Source organism: Triplophysa dalaica, chromosome 2 (assembly GCF_015846415.1).
Source record: "Triplophysa dalaica isolate WHDGS20190420 chromosome 2, ASM1584641v1, whole genome shotgun sequence".
NCBI classification, from domain to species: Eukaryota; Metazoa; Chordata; class Actinopteri; order Cypriniformes; family Nemacheilidae; genus Triplophysa; species Triplophysa dalaica.
In genome coordinates this window covers 730,506-753,152 of record NC_079543.1, presented here as the reverse complement: position 1 = coordinate 753,152, position 22,647 = coordinate 730,506, and the positions used below count along the sequence as shown (strand labels likewise).

Here is a 22,647-nt window from a genome sequence, read left to right as displayed (position 1 = left end):
TGATGAAACAAGGTACTTGGTAATGATGAAATCAGACTTTTTTTAAGAAACAGAATCAGAAAAGGCGAAATACTGGTTTGAACAGTCAACATAAGACAGCAGACAAGTCAAAAAAAAAAAAAATATATATATTTAAATGAAGCCCAGAAAAGTATTAAACTGTAATGAATTATTCAGTCAAAGTGACACGTTACCTCATGTCTCTCCACTGGTTGCGGCACACATTAAATTCAAGTCACTGATGCTCTCATTCAAATCTGTCACTGGTGTTGAGTGTGTTTCTCTCCAGTGTGAACTCTCTGATGGATTTTCAGGAGAACTCTTTGAGTAAACGTCTTGTCACACTGAGAACATTTGTAAGGTCTTTCTCCTGTGTGTGTTCTCTGATGTGTCTTTAAATTGTCAAGTCGACTGAAACTCTTCCCACAAACACTGCAGTGATGAGGTTTCTCTCCAGTGTGAACTCTGTGATGATCTTTTAAAGAACCTAACAAAGTAAATCTCTTTCCACAGTGAGAGCAGAGGTAAGGTTTCTCTCCAGTGTGAGTTCTCTCATGACATATCAAATTATATTTCTGATTAAAACGTTTATCACAGTATGAACACTGATAGCGTTTCTCATTAAAGTGTATTTTTTGGTGTCTCTGTAAAGAACTTGACTGTGTGAAGGTTTTTCCACATTCAATGCACTGATATGGTCTCTCATTTGTGTGGACACGCACATGTTTCCTCAGATTGGATGGAGTATAAAATCTCTTTTCACAGTTAGGACACCTGAACACTTTGTTCCCTGTGTGCATTCTCTTATGCATAACAAGATATGTTCTGGTGCTGAAATATTTGTCACATTCACTGCAGTGAAAAGGTTTTTCTCCAGTGTGTTTCCTCATGTGACTCTTCAGATTAGAAGACGAACTAAAACTCTTCCCACACTGCTGACAGTGAAAGTGTTTCTTGTCTCTGTGCTCTTGTGAATGAAGTTTCTTCTCTTGTAAGGTAGGAAAGCTGATGTCACATCTGGTGCAGGTGAAGAGTTTCTGTTCTGTGTGTTTTGATGTAGAGGCCGTTTCTCCATCATGACATGAATCACCGCTCTCATCTGAAACAAACACAACAGTGTTCAAATCTCTATCAACTTGTAAAACTGTAAAGTCAGAACACAAGAGGATTGACGGATAATCTGTTTGTTGTTTGTATGTGGTGCAGAACCAGCGGACACAATTATGATTTTCACATGTACCTCATCTGCAGTGCTGTACTGATCCACAGCTTCGGTGTGCCACAGATTTAACAATAGTCATGTGATCATTACTTTCTGTGCAGGAACCCGTCCCCAAACATAGTACTACATTTAATTTCACATAAAAATATTGAAGAATGTCAGTAACCAAACATATCTCATACACCATTGACTCCCATAGTAGGAAAAATTAATTTATAATTTTTGTTTTGTGATAAGAATGTAGGACAGCAAACAGTTCTGGAGCACTTTTGACTACCATTGTATTTTTCCTACGATGGGAGTCAATGGGTTTTGAGATCTGTTTGGTTGTAAGCATTCTGCCAAATACCTTTCAATGTAGTCATCAGAACAAAGTAATGTATGCACAGTTGGAACAAATTAAAGGTGAGGAAATTATGATAGAATTTTCATTTTTGGGTGAAGTATCAACTTGCACCAATGATATAAAATAAACAAACAAAACATTTCAACACTGAATGTAAACACATCACATTTAAGTTCTTTGTTTCTTTCTTTAGTGGGTTATGGGTTGACAAAAGAGCTGCAGAGCGACTCCTGCTGGACTGGAGACACATCACACTCAACACAATACTGACGAGAGATAACAAATGTGACCCTGGACCACTAAACCAGTCATTTGAAATCTGAATAAATGATCTTTCAATCGATGTCTGGTGTGTCAGGATAGAAAGTTGTCCACCAGAGGCGCTGTAGCAGGCCGTAAGTAGAAACAAGTTTATTTTAAGACATTAAGAGAGTTTGGTGAACCCAATAGCAGAAATTCTAAACTTTACATAGATACCAACCTTGAGTGGGTGATTCCCAAAGTGTGAGCGGTGTTTGTAAGTGTGTTTCTGGCCATTTTTATACACAAGATTTTGCTGCATCCACTCACAAACATAAAGTTACAAATGTACCTGTGCGTTAAAAACCTTCATACTTTACTAATTTTACAGTACATACAAAGAAATTTCTTTGTATTCTTATGTCGTTTCCCTTGAGATTTGAAAATCCTGATTTTTGGCAGGTCTTAGAGCTAATTACAACAACATGGTGAGACAATTTGCTAAGCATTTGACAGAGACATAATACAATTATACTTATTGCACAGTAATAATTTACACAAACTATATATAATACAGCCGTTTTCTATGCTTTTCTATCATGGTTGTCCCATTAATGAACTGTAATAATCTAATATTTAAGTCAGTTATTTTCAATGTCGCCATCTTTTACCCATTTTTTCTCTCCGTCACTTCGACTCTGGACAAATAATTCTAACACAGGTCAAGTTTGTGTCCCTGGATGCCTCAAGACAAATGACAGGAGACAATTCACCAGAGTTAATATACATTTTAATGAAGAATGTGATTTATATCACTGATTAGAATAACATAAGCAGAAATGTAGTAAAAATGTACAACAGAGTTATTGTTAAACTGTCATGAATGATCCAGTCAAAGTGAATCTGTGATGTGTTCAGTATTAACATCTGCTTGAGTCTATCAGAACCTCACAGCACATCAACTGTTTTGAGATATAAATCTGATTTGTTAATTAAATCTAATCTAAGAATGTAGAGAGCCATATAGAGCCGCTGTTAGTAAACCACAGTAAAGAGAAAACAAGACTTATAAATTCAAATTTGATGTGGGATTTCTAGATGTTCTAACATGAGACTGGTGTTTTGCCATCTGTATCATTTGAGGTCTTTTTCAGAGGTTTTAAACATGCTGCAGATGGAGCAAATGTGGGTTTCTCTCCAATATGAACTTTCTGATGGATTCTCAGGAGAACTCTTTGAGTAAACGTCTTGTCACACTGAGAACATTTGTAAGGTCTTTCTCCTGTGTGTGTTCTCTGGTGCGTCACTAAAATGTCACGTCGACTGAAACTCTTCCCACAAACACTGCACTGATGAGGTTTCTCTCCAGTGTGAACTCTCTGATGATCTTTGAAAGAACTTGGATGAGCAAAGCTCTTTCCACAGTGAAAACAGAGGTAAGGTTTCTCTCCAGTGTGAGTTCTCTCATGACATGTTCGGTGATGTTTATGATTGAAGCGTTTATCACAGTAGGAACACTGATAGAGTTTCTCCCCGGCGTGTGTTCTTCGGTGTGACTTTAAAGAACTTGACTGTGTGAAGGTTTTTCCACATTCACTGCACCGATACGGTCTCTCATTGGTGTGTAAACGCATATGTTGCTTCAGATTGCCTCCATGGCTAAATCTCCACCCACAGTGAGGACACTCAAACGGTTTTTCTCCCGTGTGAGTTCTCTGATGAAGTTCAAGATTAGTTTTGCGGTTGAAATATTTGCCACATTCACTGCAGTGGAAAGGCCTTTCATCAGTGTGTGTCCTCATGTGACGTTTCAGACTACTCGAGTAGAGAAAAGTCCTCCCACACGGCTCACAGTGAAAGTGTTTCTTGTCTCTGTGCTCTTGTGAATGAAGTTTCTTCTCTTGTAAGGTAGGAAAGCTGATGTCACATCTGGTGCAGGTGAAGAGTTTCTGTTCTGTGTGTTTTGATGTAGAGGCCGTTTCTCCATCGTGACATGAATCACCGCTCTCATCTGAAACAAACACAACAGCGTTCAAATCTCTATCAACTTGTAAAACTGTAAAGTCAGAACACAAGAGGATTGACGGATAATCTGTTTGTTGTTTGTATGTGGTGCAGAACCAGCGGGCACAATTATGATTTTCACTGGAGCGAAAATGGAAACAAACCCAATTAGAGGTCTTTAAAATTGCATGGAAAGAGAGTGCAAGCTGTTACAAAAAGGCACTAAAAGCAGCAAAAGCCGAGCACTTCCGTAACCTCATAGAAAATAACAAAAACAATCCAAGGTTTTTATTTAGTACAATTGCTAAATAACAAACAAACAGACTCCACCTGACCTGGGTATTCCGCCGCACCTTGGTAGCAATGAATTCATGAAATTTTTTACCGAGAAAATCGAAATAATACGAGACAACATAGCTAAAACCAAACCTCCAAGTTTGTCGGAAGAATTAGTTTCAACCGTCACCCAAAAAGAAAAGCTAGAGTGTTTTTCTCCTATAAATCAGGAAGATTTAATTAAAATTATTGCAACATCCAAACCGACGACATGCTTATTAGACCCCATTCCGACTACTTTATTAAAAGAGTTACTACCTGCTGTAATTGAGCCCATTTGTAACATAATCAACTCGTCTATTAATCTAGGACATGTCCCAGGACCCTTTAAACTGGCTGTAATTAAGCCTCTTATCAAAAAACCAAATTTAGACCCAAATGAACTTGGAAGCTATAGACCGATTTCAAATCTCCCGTACTTGTCTAAAATACTAGAAAAAGTAGTGTCAACTCAACTGTGTACCTTCCTACAAAATAATGACATGCACGAAAAGTTTCAGTCTGGCTTTAGACCGCATCACAGCACTGAAACTGCGCTCGTTAGAATTACAAATGACCTTCTTATTGCTTCAGATAAAGGAAACATCTCACTCTTAGTCCTGCTTGACCTTAGTGCTGCTTTCGATACTGTAGACCATAAAATACTACTAGATCGTTTACACCATTATATCTGTATTCAGGGACAGGCACTGCAATGGTTCAGATCTTACTTAACAGACCGATATCAATACGTCCATTTAAATGGGAAATCGTCAAATCTTACGCAAGTCAATTATGGATTACCTCAGGGATCGGTTTTAGGACCCTTGCTTTTCTCCATATACATGCTGCCCCTCGGCAACATTATTAGAAAACATGGAATTAGCTTCCACTGTTATGCAGATGATACTCAGCTATATATCTCATCAAGACCAGATGATTCCTTTAAGCTATCCAAACTGGCAGAGTGCATCGAGGACATAAAACATTGGATGACTAGTAATTTCCTCCTTTTAAACTCTAGCAAAACAGAAATATTACTTATAGCACCAAAATCAAGTAAACAGAATATCTCCGATTACAGCCTGCAAATTGAAAGCTGCACTGTTACTCCAACAAATACAGTTAAAGACCTAGGCGTTATATTAGACGGCAAACTGTCATTTAAAAATCACATCTCAAATATCACAAAAACAGCCTTCTTCCACCTTAGAAATGTTGCCAAATTACGAAATAGTTTATGTGTTGCAGACGCAGAAAAGCTTATTCATGCATTTGTGACCTCAAGACTTGACTATTGTAATACTTAGTGTTTGTCCTGTATCATCAATAAACAAACTACAGTTAGTTCAGAATGCAGCTGCCAGAGTTCTTACTAGATCAAGAAAATACGATCACATAACCCCAGTTTTATCATCGCTTCACTGTCTACCCATTAAGTATCGCATTGATTTTAAAATTATTTTAATTACTTACAAAGCCCTGAACGGTTTAGCACCTACTTACTTAACCAAGCTTTTATCACGTTACAACCCATCACGCTCGCTGAGATCTCAAAACTTAGGACTTTTGACAATACCTAGAATAACAAAATCCACCAAAGGTGGACGAGCTTTCTCATACGTAGCACCTAAACTCTGGAATAGCCTTCCTGATACTATTCGAGGGTCAGACACACTCTCCCAATTTAAATCTAGATTAAAGACACATCTTTTCAGCCAAGCTTTCACTTAATGCATAGTTAATGAACAGCAGCTACGCTAATTATTCTCTTTATTCTCTTTCCGCCTCTGCCTCGGGATGCCCATCCCGAGGTAGGAAGAAGTTCCACCATGTCCAGACGACCGACAGATGCCCATCCCCATGCCCATCCCGAGGTAGGAAGAAGTTCCACCATGTCCAGACGATGGATAGATGCCCATCCCCAATTTGAGATTACACCAGATACAGCTGCAGACTGACTGACCATCCCAGCTCCATCTAAGGCAATTCCACCAGCTGCCAAGAGAAATATGACCATCGGACCATCCCAGCTCAGACCACTACATCCCCAACCAAGAGCAAAGACGGGCTATTTATCTTATTAATGCTGAAGTTACAATATTTGGTATTAAATGCTAAACTAAAATCACATGTCACCAGTCTGAGTGCAGCTATGACACGTCAGAGGGGATCTGGCCCTCCCGGTTGAGCCTGGTTTCTCCCGAGGTTTTTTTCTCCATTAATCAATCATTGGAGTTTGGGTTCCTCGCCACAGCAGGGCAGTGTTGGCCTGCTCACCGGGAGACTGCATTCATTCATTTATTTATTTATTTAGAAATTAGATGTTATTTATTAGAATGAACTTACTCGTTGTATAAATACCATGCAATGAACTTACTCGTTGTATAAATACCATGCACTGTGCTGTGTTTTAACTTTTCTGTTTTTCCTGTTTGCCCCTGTAAAGCTGCTTTGAAACAATACACATTGTGAAAAGCGCTATATAAATAAACTTGAATTGAATTGAACATGTACCTCATCTGCAGTGCTGTACTGATCCACAGCTTCGGTGTGCCACAGATTTAACAATAGTCATGTGATCATTACTTTCCGTAAAGGAACCCCTTCCCCAAACACAGTATTACATTTAATTTCACAAACAAATATTTAAAGTGGCCATATCAGACAGTTTCTGCATACCTCAAGTTAATCATGAGTACTTACAGATAAGTACAGTTGTGTTCAAAATTATTCAACCCCCAATGCTGTAAATGGTTTTAGGGAATTTAGTGTACATTTGTAATTGTATTCAGAATGAAATCCTACAAGGACTTCTTAAAGAACCATATGCAACTAAAATGACATCAATTAGTTTTGTAATACAGTAGTAAATGTTTATTTTGTTCATTCTTCATTGACATAATTATTCAACCCCTTAAAGACTACCACTCTGAAGAACAGAGGTTCAATGAAGTGTTTTCAATCAGGTATTGAAAACACCTGTGGATATCAGGGAGCAGCAATAAAGCCTAATAAGCACCAATTAGGCAGCTTTAAAATGACTGTGATACTCAGCTCCTTCTAGACATTTACTGGTGTGGTTACAAACATGGTGAGGTCAAGAGAGTCGACTGCAGTATGCCAAAAGTCATGTGGACAAACCACAGAAGTTTTGGGATAGTGTTCTGTGGACTGATGAAACAAAATTAGAACTGTTTGGGCCCATGGATCAACACTATGTTTGGAGGAGGAAGAACAAGGCCTATGAAGAAAAGAACACCTTGCCTACTGTGAAGCATGGCGGGGGGTCAATCATGCTTTGGGGCTGTTTTGCATCTGCAGGTACTGGGAAGCTTCAGCGTGTGCAAGGTACCATGAATTCTCTTCAGTACCAGGAGATATTGGATGACAATGTGATGCAGTCCGTCACAAACCTGAGGCTTGGAAGACGTTGGACCTTTCAACAGGACAATGATCCCAAGCATACCTCCAAGTCCACTAGAGCATGGTTGCAGATTAAAGGCTGTAACATTTTGAAGTGGCCATCGCAGTCACCAGACTTAAATCCGATTGAGAACCTCTGGTGGGACTTAAAGAAAGCAGTTGCAGTGCGCAAGCCTAAGAATGTGACTGAACTGGAGGCTTTTGCCCATGATGAATGGGCGAAGATACCCGTAGATCGCTGCAAGACACTTGTGTCAAGCTATGCTTCACGTTTAAAAGCTGTTATAACTGTAAAAGGATGTTGTACTAAGTACTAAGATTGAATGTCACTTGGGGGTTGAACAAAACTGATAATGATGTGAGCTCAGAAAAGACATTTGTGTTTATTTCATTATAAATGTTATGTTATATTTGTCTGACCTACACGTGCCTCTTTGATTTAATTGTAAGCAGGATGACTGAATGATCATAATCAATGTCAAACCGACCAAAACAATCAATTTCAGTGGGGGTTGAATAATTTTGAACACAACTGTATAACACGTAGAGTCCGTAGAGTCTTCACTTTGATCAGATACAGCTGTACCATTATTTCCGAAGACATTTGACACATGCTGGGGGAATGGTGGGGAAGGACCTAAAGCATGTGCGCAATAGGGGTGGGCGATATATATCGTCTGCGATAATAACGTGATTGTTGTGTAAACGATGTGCAAATTCTCATTATCGAGTATTTAAATTACTGCGAAAAAACTCCCCAAAACGTGCATTAAAACTCCACACATTCAGAGGCCGCAGCAGGGTGTCACGTGATTGCTGTTCTGCGTGCGTCACGTATACGTGCGCATGGTTAGCGCATGGACGCCCGCAAGTTCAACACCTGATAACGAATGTGGTTAGGCTAAACATTTGACAGAAGGAGACAACATGCAGACACCCACAGCCGCGCAATCTACTTTGGATGACTTAGTTGCTAAACGTGGCTCAACCTCACTTGCATGGAAGTGGTTTGGTTTTGAGAAAACTGATGTTGCTCAAAAGACAGCACTCTGCAAAGTGTGTAGGAAACATGTAGCTGTTAAAAGCAGCTCGACGACCAACTTGTTTCACCACCTGCGGACCAACCATAGCAAGGAATACCAAGAGTATGAAAAGTTCAGAGACTCCGCTGCCCGAGAAAAGCAGACATCGGCTAAGGTACCTGCTGCACAACACACTCAGCAAACTTTAGCGGAGTCGTTTAGCAGAAATGTGCCTTACGATAAGAAAGCAACAGGTGGCAATTACAAATGCTATCACCAAGTTTATAGCAAAAGAAATGCTGCCGATTCAGTTGGTGGAGAAAGAGGGCTTTATAGAACTCATGAATACCCTAGACCCCAGATATACAGTGACAAGTCGAAAGTATTTCAGCTCAACTGCCCTCCCCAACTTATATGACTCTTGTTGCCGAACTGTGACAAATAACCTGCAGAAGATGTCATACTTCGCAACCACTACGGATTTATGGTCAAGCAGAACATCCGAGCCGTACCTCTCCTTGACCGTGCATTTCATCGACGAATCTTGGCTACTCCAGCACTTTTGTTTGCAAACATCTTACTTACCAGATTACCACGCAGGCAACATCATTGCTGAAGGTCTAAAGGACGCCCTCGCATCATGGTCGCTAAGGGAAGATTGTATGGTTTGCATGACCACAGACAGCGGTGCAAACGTTGTCAGTGCACTCCGAGTTAACAGCAGGACGAGGCTACCGTGTTTTGGGCACAGACTCCATATTGCCATTGTTAAGTGGCCTATTTTGATTGCTTCTATGAAATGCAGTTGATTTTTTAAAGTTATTTTGTTTGTAATGACAAATAAAAGACAAAAATAGGTAACGCTAGGTGTATGAAATTGACAATTGAACAAATACTATGCCTACATGAAATTAACAGTAATTATACTTTAATAGACAAATGCATAACTGCAATAAACAAATGCATACAAATTTAGTGTAAAGGCAGGCTACTATAAGGCCTACATATTTGAAAAGGACATCACATCATTAAACTGTGAAATTGGCTCACAATAAATATTGGTATTAAATGTTTTCCAGAGAGGAGCATGAGGGATCCCAGAGTAGACAGAGCCATTGGAGTTTGCAAAAAGGTCGTTGGAGCTTTTTCCCATAGCTGGAAAATGAGTAGAGCACTTAGGTGATGCCCAAGATCAGCTGAAGCTCCCAGACCATAAACTCATTACAGAATCGCCAACAAGATGGGGCTCAAGACAGCGCATGATAGAGAGATTTATTGAGCAAGAAAAGGCTATTAGTCATGTGCTGGGTGCAGACAAAAAGCGCAGGCATCTTATTCCAACATGGCAAGATGTTGATGTGCTGGAATCAGTGAGCAAAGCGCTTAGTCCTCTGTTAGAGTTTACAGATGCTCTTTCAGGTGAGCAACTTGTTGCAGTGTCCTACCTAAAACCTGTCTTGGCATTGTTCAACTCTGAGGTCCTGGCAGTGAAATCTGATGACACAGATCTAACCAAACGAATAAAAACAACCATCCTGGAGTACCTGAACACCAAGTACAAAGAAGACTGTGTGGATGAACTGTTAAGTTTGACATCCACACTTGACCCCCGCTTCAAAAAACGGTACAATGATGATGACCAGATTAAAGCTATTACGTCAACAACAACCACTGAGCTCATTGCTATGAGAATGGAAGACATCCCTACCTCAGGCCCCTCAACTGCTGCAGCTTTGACTACAGCTGCAGAAGGTGGAGCAAGTGGTGGTGGGGATGATGACACCAGGGAGGCAGCAAAAAAGACCAAAAAGTCTTTTGGGAGTTACTTCAAAAAACACAAAGTCGGAGGAGAGGAGTCACTGGCCACTGCCATTGAAAAGGAGCTCAAGAGCTACTTAATGATACCTGAGGTGGACAGTGACGTCAATCCACTTGATTGGTGGAATTTACAGGAGGTAAATTTCCCCAGGCTGGGGACACTTGCTAAAAAATATCTATGCATCCCTGCCTCAAGCAGCCCTACAGAAAGGTAATTCAGCACTGGTGGAAATGTTGTAACATGTCACCGGGCTGCACTTAAACCTGACACTGTGGACAGACTGGTGTTCTTGGCTCATAATTTGAAGTAAATCTACATGTGAACAGTGAGCAGTTGGCCTATAATGTTCTATAAAGTTTCAGCATCGGTCCATGCCAGTGTGTGCTTTAATAATAGTGACTATATTTTATTTGTCTGTAAATTGTGGACCTTGTTTAATTTGATGTCATTTGTAAACAAATTAATATTATATTATTTAAGATAATCTGATTTGGAAATGCACCTTTTGGGCAGATTCTCCTTTTTATATTTGTGCAATCTTTGTACTGGGCAGTACTCGAAGTTAGATATTTGTTCAATAAGGCCATAGGTTGTAAGGCAATAAGGCCGTAAGGAGACATGGTTGTGTGCAATCTGTTACAGATCAGAGTACTTTGTTTACAGATGCTATTTGTTCATTATTATTATTATTTCATCTTGCTTGTATGCTGCACAATTTACATTACAGCAGAGGTGTACAACTGAATGTTTACTCAGAGTTCTATGTTCTTACACTAGTTCAATTAGTATTTTTTTTGTCTTTGAATTGTTTTTGCTTGAATACTTATATGCTGAAGAAAATAAATAAGCACTGTCTTCATTAAAAATTGGGCCCATTATTATTATCAGTTATTAACTAACTCAGACTTTTAAAATCACATTTTTAATGGATAACGTCTAATTATCGTTATCGTTAAAATCGCCAAAAATATATAGATATTATTTTTTGTTCATATCGCCCACCCCTAGTGCGCACCCATTGCCAACAAAACACAGACACATGATTCAGTTTCACTTACCGCCTAGAGTTCATGTCCGGCATCTTTTAGCACTGGGATCGATCCATCTATCAGTTTCAAACCATCTTGAAATCCAGCATTATATCCACCGTTTATATAACATCCATCCCTGAAATGCTGTGTACAAACAAACACACCTAAACTTCACTATCACAAGAGTAACGAGCTAAAGCAGAAGGCCTACATTGCAGCCGACCTTGACACAGTTCTCTTTTCTTGTCGGTTGACGCGTGGGCAGGATTTTTCTTTTCCAGGAAACATGCCCATTAAGGGACTAAGAATGTGCTCAATGTGTATCGAGCACATACAGTATCTCACAGCAGTGAGTACGTTCCTCATATTTTAGTAAACATTTGATTATATCTTCTCATGTGACAACACTGAAGAAATTACACTTTGCTACAATGTAAAGTAGTGAGTGTTCAGCTTGTGTGACAGTGTAAATGTGTTGTCCCCTCAAAATAACTCGGCACACAGCAATTAATGTCTAAACCACTGGCAACAATAGTGAGTACATCCCTAAATAAAACTGTCCAAATTGGGCCCAATTAGCCATTTTCCCTCCACGGTGCCATGTGATTCTTTTGTGTTACAAGGTCTCAGGTGTGAATGGGGAGCAAGTGTGTTAAACTTGGTGTTATCGCTCTCTCTCTTTCACTGGAAGTTCAACATGGCATAGTTGAGTGTACATGCTCAGCGTCATATCCAGAGGTTGTCTTTGGGAAATAGACATATGAGTGCTGCCAGCATTGCTGCAGAGGTTGAAGGGGTGGGGGTCAGCCTGTCAGTGCTCAGACCATATGCCAAACACTGCATCAAATTGGTCTGCATGGCTGTCGTCCCAGAAGGAAGCCTCTTCTAAAGATGATACACAAGAAGGCCCACAAACAGTTTGCTGAAGACAAGCAGACTAAGGACACCGATTACTGGAACCATGTCCTGTGGTCTGATGAGACAAGAATAAACTTCTTTGGTTCAGATGGTGTCAAGCGTGTGAGGCGGCAACCAGGTGAGGAGAACAAAAACAAGTGTCTTGCCTACAGTCATGCATGGTGGTGGGAATGTCATGGTCTGGGGCTACATGAGTGCTGACGGCACTGGGGAGCTACAGTTCATTGAGGGATCCATGAATACCAACATGTACGGTGACTTACTTAAGCAGAGCATGATCTACCCCCTTCAGAGAATGGGCTGCAGGGCAGTATTCCAACATGATAACGACCCCAAACAAACCTCCAAGACGACCACTGCCTTGCTTAAGAAGCTGATGGTAAAGGTGAAGATCTAAACCTTGTTGAGCATCTGTGGGGCATCCTCAATGGAAGGTGGAGGAGCGCAAGGTCTCTAAGATCCACTAGCTCCGGGATGTCGTCATGGAGGAGTGGAAGAGGACTTCACTGGCAACCTGTGAAGCTCTGGTGAACTCCATGACCATGAGGGTAAAGGCAGTGCTGGAAAATAATGTTGGCTACTCAAAATATTGACACCTTGGGCCCAATTTTGACATTTTATCTTAGGGGTGTACTCACTTGTATTTGACTATCCTCTATAAACCAGGAAGAATTCTACGATCGGCTAATAAATTACTGCTCCAGGTTCCTTCCTCCAGATCAAAGAGGAAGGGTGATCAGGCCTTTTCAATAGCAGGGCCTCGCTAATGGAAAACCTTCGGTTAGCCATTCGCTCCCTTTCATCTCCATCTGTTGTTCAAATCTGTTTTGACTAAGCATTTCCTTGACATGTCGTTTAATCATGATTAAGTGGGCTCTGGCAAAGTATTGTGGCACTCTAAACAGGTTTAGGAGAGTGGTAACATCTGTATTGTCTTAATGTATTTCTGTATGTGTTGAGATGAATGGAGCTTTGTGCTATGCATTTTCTATTTCCTTTGTTGTTATTGGCTCTGTCCATTTTTTTTCCGTGTATGATTATCGAATGTAATGTACAGTACTTTGGACTACTCTTGTGGCAGGAGAAATGAGCTGTATAAGAAATAAACAGGGTCTGAAATTGCACACAACAAAACTATGCAGATTTTAAAACAGCTGTTCTCGTATACATATTGTTTGTTTCATATTTATATACCCCATTTTCATCCATCTCCACTGGCTACTGGTTGAAGCCCGTATCAGATTCAAGTAACTAATGCCTGCCTACAGGACTATACCTGGATCTGCACCGGCTTTCACACCCTCCTATACCCCATCAAGATCCCTGCGTTCAGCAAACCAGCGGTGTCTTGTATTGCCTTCCCATAAGGGCAGTAAATCACTTTCCCACTCATTCTCATTCACAACTCCTTCCTGGTGGAACATTCTTCCTAACTCGGTCCGGTCAACAACATCTCCACAACATTCGAAAAACGACTTTAAACCCAACTCATCTGTGAATACCTGACAGACAAATCTCTGTCAGGAGACAGACAAATCTCTGTCAGGAGACAGACAAATCTCTGTCAGGAGACAGACAAATCTCTGTCAGGAGACAGACAAATCTCTGTCAGGAGACAGACAAATCTCTGTCAGGACAAATTCTCGCTTTCTCTCAAAAGGGAAAGGCCTAGCTTTTGTTGAATGACATATCTCTTATTGCTATACAAACAATAAGAGATATGTCATTCCAAAATAGCCTCACAAGAATACCAAAAGCCATGAAAATGTGACGCGTTACCATGGCAACACTATTTAAGATATCACAAAATCTTTTACAATTTTATGCAATCCCCTGGTTCGATCCCAGGGGATTGCAAATACCTATGTAAAATGTATAGGATAAAGCAATGTAAATCGATAAAAGCGTCTGCGAAATGCCTAAATGTAAATGTCAGCTATAGTATGATTTCAACTCTCTGCAAGTCGCTTTGGATAAAAGTGTCTGCTAAATGACTAAATATAAATGTAAATACTGCTTCCCCAGAAACACTCTTATTAAATAGAGATGGAAAACTATATATGGACCCCTGTCCTGCTGAATCCAGGACTTTAGCATTAGCAGTTACGCTTAACATCTAGTGGCAGAGTAGTAAGTTAGATGCAGAGAGGTGATCCCTGCTCCGGGAAAGCGAGACCTTGCCCTCACGGGGCAGTAGTACTGCCAACAATTTCCCACTGAATGAAGGCTTCGGTTTATCCCAAAAGACGGCAAGTTTGTCTGTATGTGCCTCTACTGAACACAAGTCACTAAAACTAGTGAAAGAGTTGCCAATTTAGCAACACTGGCAGGACAAATTAGGAACGAATGGGAAACAGTCCGTAATCAAGAAGCTGCAGCAATGGTGGTCAGAATTTTTAGTGTGACGGCGCTCCAGAGCAAAATGAATACAGCGAAATCGGAACTGACAAAAAACCCACTTTTACAGACGTTACATGAGGAATGGGTACACGGAGAGTGTCAAAATAAAGATTCCTCATATCAATATTTTACGTGGCATCGGTGCATCGTATCATTACAAAATGTATCGATCCATATGGATGTTTTGTTAAACCCCTAATTAATACTACAAAATAAGTCCAGTTCGTTTTTTGACAAGTTTACCACGTCAAACAGGAGAAGACATTTTCTGTTCTGAAAATTTACAACAAGGTCAAGTTTGTGTCCCTAGGTGCCTCAAGACAACTGACAGCAGACAATTCACCAGAGTTAATACACATTTTAATAAAGAATTTGATTAATAACATAAGCAGAAATGTAGTAAAAATGTACAACAGAGTTATTGTTAAACTGTCATGAATGATCCAGTCAAAGTGAATCTGTGATGTGTTCAGTATTAACATCTGCTTGAGTCTATCAGAACCTCACAGCACATCAACTGTTTTGAGATATAAATCTGATTTGTTACTTAAATCTAATCTAAGAATGTAGAGAGCCATATAGAGCCGCTGTTAGTAAACCACAGTAAAGAGAAAACAAGACATATAAATTCAAATTTGATGTGGGATTTCTAGATGTTCTAACATGAGACTGGTGTTTTGCCATCTGTATCATTTGAGGTCTTTTTCAGAGGTTTTAAACATGCTGCAGATGGAGCAAATGTGGGTTTCTCTCCAATATGAACTTTCTGATGGATTCTCAGGAGAACTCTTTGAGTAAACGTCTTCTCACACTGAGAACATTTATAAGGTCTTTCTCCTGTGTGAGTTCTCTGGTGCGTCTTAAAATTGTAATGTCGACTGAAACTCTTCCCACAAACACTGCAGTGATAAGGTTTCTCTCCAGTGTGAACTCTCAGATGATCTTTGAAAGAACCTGAATTAGTAAATCTCTTTCCACAGTGAGAACAGAGATAAGGTTTCTCTCCAGTGTGAACTCTCTCATGACATATCAGCGGAGGTTTATGATTGAAGCGTTTATCACAATGTGAACACTGATAGAGTTTCTCATCAGAGTGTGTTCTTCGGTGTGACTTTAGAGAACTTGACTGTGTGAAGGTTTTTCCACATTCAATGCACTGATATGGTCTCTCATTTGTGTGGACACGCACATGTTTCCTCAGATTGGATGGAGTATAAAATCTCTTTTCACAGTTAGGACACCTGAACACTTTGTTCCCTGTGTGGATTCTCTTATGCATAACAAGATATGTTCTGGTGCTAAAACATTTGTCACATTCACTGCAGTGAAAAGGTTTTTCTCCAGTGTGAGTCCTCATGTGAACCTTCAGATGAGAAGAGCTGAAAAAACTCTTCCCACACACCTCACACTGAAGCTTCTCTCTGTGAATGTTTAAATGACGTTTCTTCTCTTGTAAGGTAGGAAAGCTGATGTCACATCTGGTGCAGGTGAAGAGTTTCTGTTCTGTGTGTTTTCTCTCATGTGTCTCTAAACGTCTCTGTGAACTGAATGTCTTTCCACAGGTGATGCAGGAAAGAGTTTGTGCTGTCAGTCGCTGTTTTGATGTAGAGGCCGTTTCTCCATCACCACATGAATCACCGCTCTCATCTGAAACAAACACAACAGAGTTAATAACCTCTTCCGACTTGCGTTCACACAAACAGAAAAGGAAAACAACTGTCACGCCTGGTTTAAAGTCTGTGTGCAATGTGTTTCACCATGGCAACATCATTCAAGATTTCAAAAACATTTTTGTAATTGAGCATCTTCATCTCCTTTGTAAGCCGTTGTCTATGCATACTGAGTTTGACGGCATTCTAAGAATACCAAAAGCCTCAAAAACATCGAACACAGTTTTAAAATGTGACCCGTTACCATGGCAACACTATTTAAGAACAAAATCTTTTACAATTTTATGTCAGCTATAGTATGTTTTCAAAAGGTAGCATTTTCGAGCCCCCAAAGCGCCATTGTCATGTAAATAAACAGCCAAAACTAATAAAAAGTTTCAAATTTTAAAGTAAATATAACGATTTGAAAGTATGTTGTGAGTGATATACTTGTTGCCAGATGGTGGCGCTATACCATGGGACTCACCATAGCTACATCAAAGTGATCAGACCGCATGACTTAACATGAATCTCAAGTTTAATCAAAATCACTGAATGTATGCAGTAGATAATAAATGTATTGCCTCTCCGTGCCGACACGGTTCAAGATATCAAAGATCTTTTTCACAATTTACCATCTCAAATGCTTTGGCATCATATTCACAAATTTTGGTGGTAACCACATGAATTGGCTAGGAATATTTAAATGGTGGGTGACTACTTCCTGATGGGTGGAGCTAATGGGTGTCGGTGTGAAAGTTGTTTTATTAATTAATGAGTTAATGTTTATTAATTAATGTATTAATGAGAACTACACTCACCTAAAGGATTATTAGGAACATCATACTAATACTGTGTTTGAGCCCCTTTCGCCTTCAGAACTGCCTTAATTCTGCGTGGGATTGATTCAACAAGGTGCTGAAAGCATTCTTTAGAAATGTTGGCCCATATTGATAGGATAGCATCTTGCAGTTGATGGAGATTTGTGGGATGCACGAAGCTCCCGTTCCACCACATCCCAAAGATGCTCTATTGGGTTGAGATCTGGTGACTGTGGGGCCATTTTAGTACAGTGAACTCATTGTCATGTTCAAGAAACCAATTTGAAATGATCGAGCTTTGTGACATGGTGCATTATCCTGCTGGAAGTAGCCATCAGAGGATGTGTACATGGTGGTCATAAAGGGATGGACATGGTCAGAAACAATGCTCAGGTGTGCCGTGGCATTTAAACGATGCCCAATTGGCACTAAGGGGCCTAAAGTGTGCCAAGAAAACATCCCCCACACCATTACACCACCACCATAATTACATTAATGAGAAATTGAACAGGTGTTCATAATAATCCTTTAGGTGAGTGTATATACGTACCAAGTTTTGTATGTGTGCACTCACGTATGTGTGATCTATGCACCAAATTTTTTTTTACATACTGGGCAGCGCTACAGACACGTGTCCTGCCGTACACATGTGCCAGCCTTTGCCGGGTCCTAATGGCTGATGACTGTGACATTTGTGCCTACTTCATGAGTTTTTAAGCATGTTCAAGGACTCATGTTTTATAAATTCCTTTTTTTAAAACACTTAAAATATGTGTTTATTATATTTTTTAGAGGGTATAAAGACACATCTACAAAGTTTAATTTCACTGGGAAGAGAGAAATTCTCTTTAATAGAAATCATTTTAAAGACTTCAGAAACGGCTGAAACGAACTACAACTTTCTTTTTCCGGTGATCCATACGTAACGATGTCCGAGAATTTGAATAACCTCTGCCCCAGGGAACACGCAAAACAGGGGGGAGGCAATTTTGAGATGCTTTAGAGAAGACGAAGAGCGGTAGTGTTACTGCGAAAAACGCTTGACTGAACTGCGTGCTTTACTAGGTGTGTGACAATATATCGATATTGCGATATATCGTCATTCTTCTCTGTGCTATACCAGAATCGATACGCTGCGGCAAATATCGATATTTTAATTAATTTATAAAACAAGATGCTCTAAATTTATTTCCAAGCGTTATTACATCATGGCTTCACTGGGTGACACTTAACACCCAAATGAGGGAAACATGAACAAACTAGTCTGAGAAAGAGTTTAGGATTGCAGGTAAAATAAAATATGCTTTATGCATATTTGTGAATGATCGTAAACGTGCTTAGATTTAATACACGTTTTATTTTATTTAAGCTGGTTAACATGACGTTCCCACCAAGTTTAAATAAGTGGGGGTCAAATTTAGAAATGTGCGAGTATACAATTTTTTTTAATGTGTTAGTATACAAAGATTAATTTAGGCGTAAAATGTTTATTTTACTTGAAATGTTACTCATTTTGTAATCTGTTATTAATTTATCTATTGAAAAATTGTTTTGGACTTGAATAAAGAGACACTTTACCTTTTCATGGGCATTTTGTTTTCATAGTCTCTCACTTCTATCCTTCAGTTAGGTAACCTGTGATTCCCACCCCTACTGTTTACTGCTGTAAAGATTCAGCTACACGCGTTCTAAAAGATAGCTAACGGCCACTGATTTCATCCAAGACTTTATCATCTGCTGTGAAAGCTTTTCTGTGTAAAACACTGATATAGTGTGAGTGTGTGTGTGTTCACGTACCTCCAGAAACACTTCTATGTCCTTTGAAGTCCTGCTTTCAAATGTCTTCTGGTCAATCTGCTCGTTTTATTATCAAGCTCGGGTCTGAACTGATGCTACTGTTAATACTGTTTGTGTAAAGCAGAACCGTTCCGTGTTCCATCCCTCGCCAAAGTAGCAGAGACATGTGCCATTGGCATAGCAGGAAAAAATTGTGATTGCGATCTCTAACAAAGATTTCGGAAATTTCGGACTCAATTTTCAGAGTCAACGTGCAATGGACTTAAAGGTCCAGTCAGAAAAATCTAGCGGCAAGGTTGCAAATTGCACCCAATCGCTCACTCCAGCCCTCCCCCTCCCGCTCGAAACACTACGATGGCAGAAAGAACATGGGGAATTATATGCAAGGGGTGTATGGAGATAGAAATAGCTCATTCTAAGGTCATAAAAACATAACGCTTCATTGTGTTAGTTCTTTATACACCTCTGAAGACATAGTTAAGTATATTGTATTGCATTGCATTTCTGTCAATAGATCCTCCAAAAAAATTACAAACTGGACCTTTAAATGTAAAGGGTGTGACAAATATTTGCTTTTTAAACAAATTGATTAATCACGGATGTCATGTTTATATTTCATGTGATAAATCAATGAAGTAAATATGACGACATGTTTAACTGAGAACCAGCATATCTATGTGCTCGGGGAAAAGTCCGCTTGCAAAGAAATGACCTCTGACAGTCTGCGGAGACTCTTGAAGCACACACTTCTGAATATTGCTGAGAGACCAAGTTTGGTAAAGCGCTTTGTATTCTTGTGTTGATCAATATAATGACAGTATTTCCAGTCTACGCTACACACAGATGCAGATGACACCATATATATTATGGACTCATTTATGACCAGCAATGCAGATTTTAAAGAACAGTATTTTACTTTTCATAGACTATACTCACAAAGGCTACATCTTAGTAAAAACAGTATTGTATATACTGTAATCTGTCAGATGTCATTAATTTGGTGCCACCTACTTATCATTTTTCTTCAACCACTACACTAAAGTTTAATGTTTATTAACGTAGTCGTTTTATTTAAAAACTCAAAAAGGAAATACTGTGGATTGTTCAATAAACTGGATTGCTAATTTACTTCATGTTGTTTTGATTCAGAATCTATTATAAAAACATTTGGTAATTAATCATTATCAGGGGGATTTTTACTTCTGCGTGGGACGTGACTGACCCCTCAAAAAATGTAACTGTGCCTCCATGTGAAGTGAACCACAAGCACTGTGATTGGTCTGCTTGAACCCCCTCTCTTCAGGTGAAAAAACTCTGCGATAGCACCGGGTTAACTCAAACGCATTTCCGAATGAATTATCTAAACAAATTACTCTTTTGCTGTATTTAACAAAACTGTGTACTTGCCGCTATCCCTGCTAAATGCTTCAGACACAGTCCACAACAAACTGCTTCTTTATTTCTTGGCTTGGTTACACAAGCAACACGCCTGTGGACACCAACACCTAGTGGCCATTGCCAACGACGAAAAATGATAAACAAGAACCGAAGCGTTGTCGGCGTAGGTCTGACACAGAAGTAAAATCCCCCTTTAGTTATCAGCAAAATCCAATATTACTTGACCTCTAATGCAGATCTCAATAATCTATACGTTTCTAGTTTCTTACTAAGTGTACACATTTATGCAACAACATTTAAGGATGAAACATACCTGAAGGAATAAAATCATCATTGTCATGTTTCTCATCTTCTTCAGTTAGATGTTCTTCTTCTTCTGTGGGTTCAGTTTTGATCTCCATCAGTTTCCTGCAGTCCATCAGTGTGACAGAACACATGTTCAGTGATCTGGTGTTCAGGATCTGCTGTTCTCCAGCGTTACAGACAGAATCCAGAGACTCTGTGGAGGTTTGATCAGTAGATTCATCCTGATTCAAGGTGTGATTACTGTCACACACAGTGTCCTGAGCGTCTGTGGGGTTTGTGTCAGTATAACAGAGTAAAGTGAGGCTGAGCCCTGAGTCCTGTGTGTGTCTGGACTTCTGTTCAGAGAGGAAATATATTGAGATAAAGATATAAACTATGACAGTGAGATTAAAAACATTATTAAAATACAAACATTTAAAAACAGTGTGAGTGATTGAGGTAAATGATGTTGAATGTGTCCAAACCTCTGTGTTGAGTTCATCTCCTCTTGTCCTCAGCTTTTCCTCCAGTAACTTCACCTCTTTCTTCAGCTGACAGATTTCTGTGATGAAATCATCAATATCCAGCATGGACAGATCAGTTCCCACTGATTTACAGCACATCTGTGACGTCATCGGCAACATCTTAACATAAACACACACACAGACAACACTGTGTTTACACTGTTTCTTTGCTAGAGGACAAAACCGTGCGCTAGCATCATTTAAACATTAACGGTCATCGTGCTTTATCTCACTGCCTGACATATTGCTTTAGCGGATAATTTATGTTCTTTCTTTACTTTATATATATCTAAGGGCTAACCGTGGATTATCCCATTTATACCATGATCATTTGCCCATTTAAAGCTGTGGTTTACGGTGTTCAGGTTATTTTCATCAGTTAATTTCAAACATTGATCAAAATAACTGGAACTACCCGCGCAATAACGGTTTTCAATTTTCATGCACACCTTCCAGCCAATGAGAAGTGTTCAAACTAGGGATGTGCACATCAATGCTGCAGTATCGATTTATCGATTTATCGATACTCAAAAGATGCTATTTAGGTATCGATATTTTCAGAAAAGTATTGATTATCTGGTTAATTACGTTAATAGTTTCAGCTTAACTAAATGTTGTTAGCTCTGTGCATGCCGATCAGTGACACTATGTTATGAAAGTACTCGCTCTCGCGACAGTTTGACGTCACACACGGATCGGTCTCTGGCTGCGCAGCGCACACATGAATTGCACACTTCCGCATTAAACAGAGGAGAGAATTGCAAGATGGCTTAGAGGAAGCGTAAAAGTTAAGTTAATGTATGCACAGTTTATATTGTTTGTAATTTTATTAATTTTATTAAGATTTTTGTTAGTGAATCAATCTTTTTTCCTTCAAATTACAATATATTACAGTACAAACAAAATGTTAAACCCTAAGAAAAATGCCCTGTTTAAAAATAAGACGGCAGTGAAAATATGCAATTTTTTGTTGGTGGTATTTTTGTTTATTTTATTAAGATTTATGTTATTTAATCAATATTTTTGTAAGAAGGTTGATAAAACATTGTATTTATTTCTTTAAATTACTTTTTTAGTAAATTTGCTAATAATAGCCAGTACAAGTATGTAATTTCTCTTTAATTGTAATTATATTTTTATTTAAAAATATATATATATAAAAAATAATCTCCATCATCAGTATCGATATCGGTATCGATAAAATTTCAAGAAAAAGTATCGGTATGATATCGCATCAAAAAAGTGGTATCGCTAGTTGAAACAGACCATGGTATGACTACTAAGGTATGACTTACTTGACTGCGGTCCGCTTATGATATTTACATCTTGGAGCAAAGTCATTACAAACGTTATAGTGTTAAGTTAAATTTACCTTTTTAGTAGATGCTGGGTTAGATTGAGCCGGTCGGTGCTGAATAAAAGGTTTGAGC

The 22,647-nt window shown here is 39.2% G+C and overlaps 2 protein-coding genes and 1 pseudogene across 2 annotated transcripts; all 3 read right to left on the bottom strand.

The window, feature by feature from the left end:
* Positions 1-2,483, bottom strand: LOC130435452 (zinc finger protein 239-like). The gene is made up of 2 exons (XM_056766108.1): positions 2,480-2,483; positions 1-1,240 (listed from the first exon to the last, which is right to left on the bottom strand). The coding sequence occupies exons 1-2, from the start codon at positions 2,481-2,483 to the stop codon at positions 261-263; spliced, it is 984 nt and encodes a 327-aa protein (XP_056622086.1). The 3' UTR covers positions 1-260.
* On the bottom strand, positions 1,104-21,045 carry LOC130437855 (zinc finger protein 239-like; annotated as a pseudogene).
* On the bottom strand, positions 15,087-16,493 carry LOC130411421 (zinc finger protein 239-like; the record flags this gene model as incomplete). Its single annotated transcript, XM_056736043.1, has 1 exon — positions 15,087-16,493. A coding segment is annotated over one exon (1,092 nt), but the record flags the coding sequence as incomplete, so codon positions are not given.
* Positions 21,046-22,647: the final 1,602 nt, after the last annotated feature.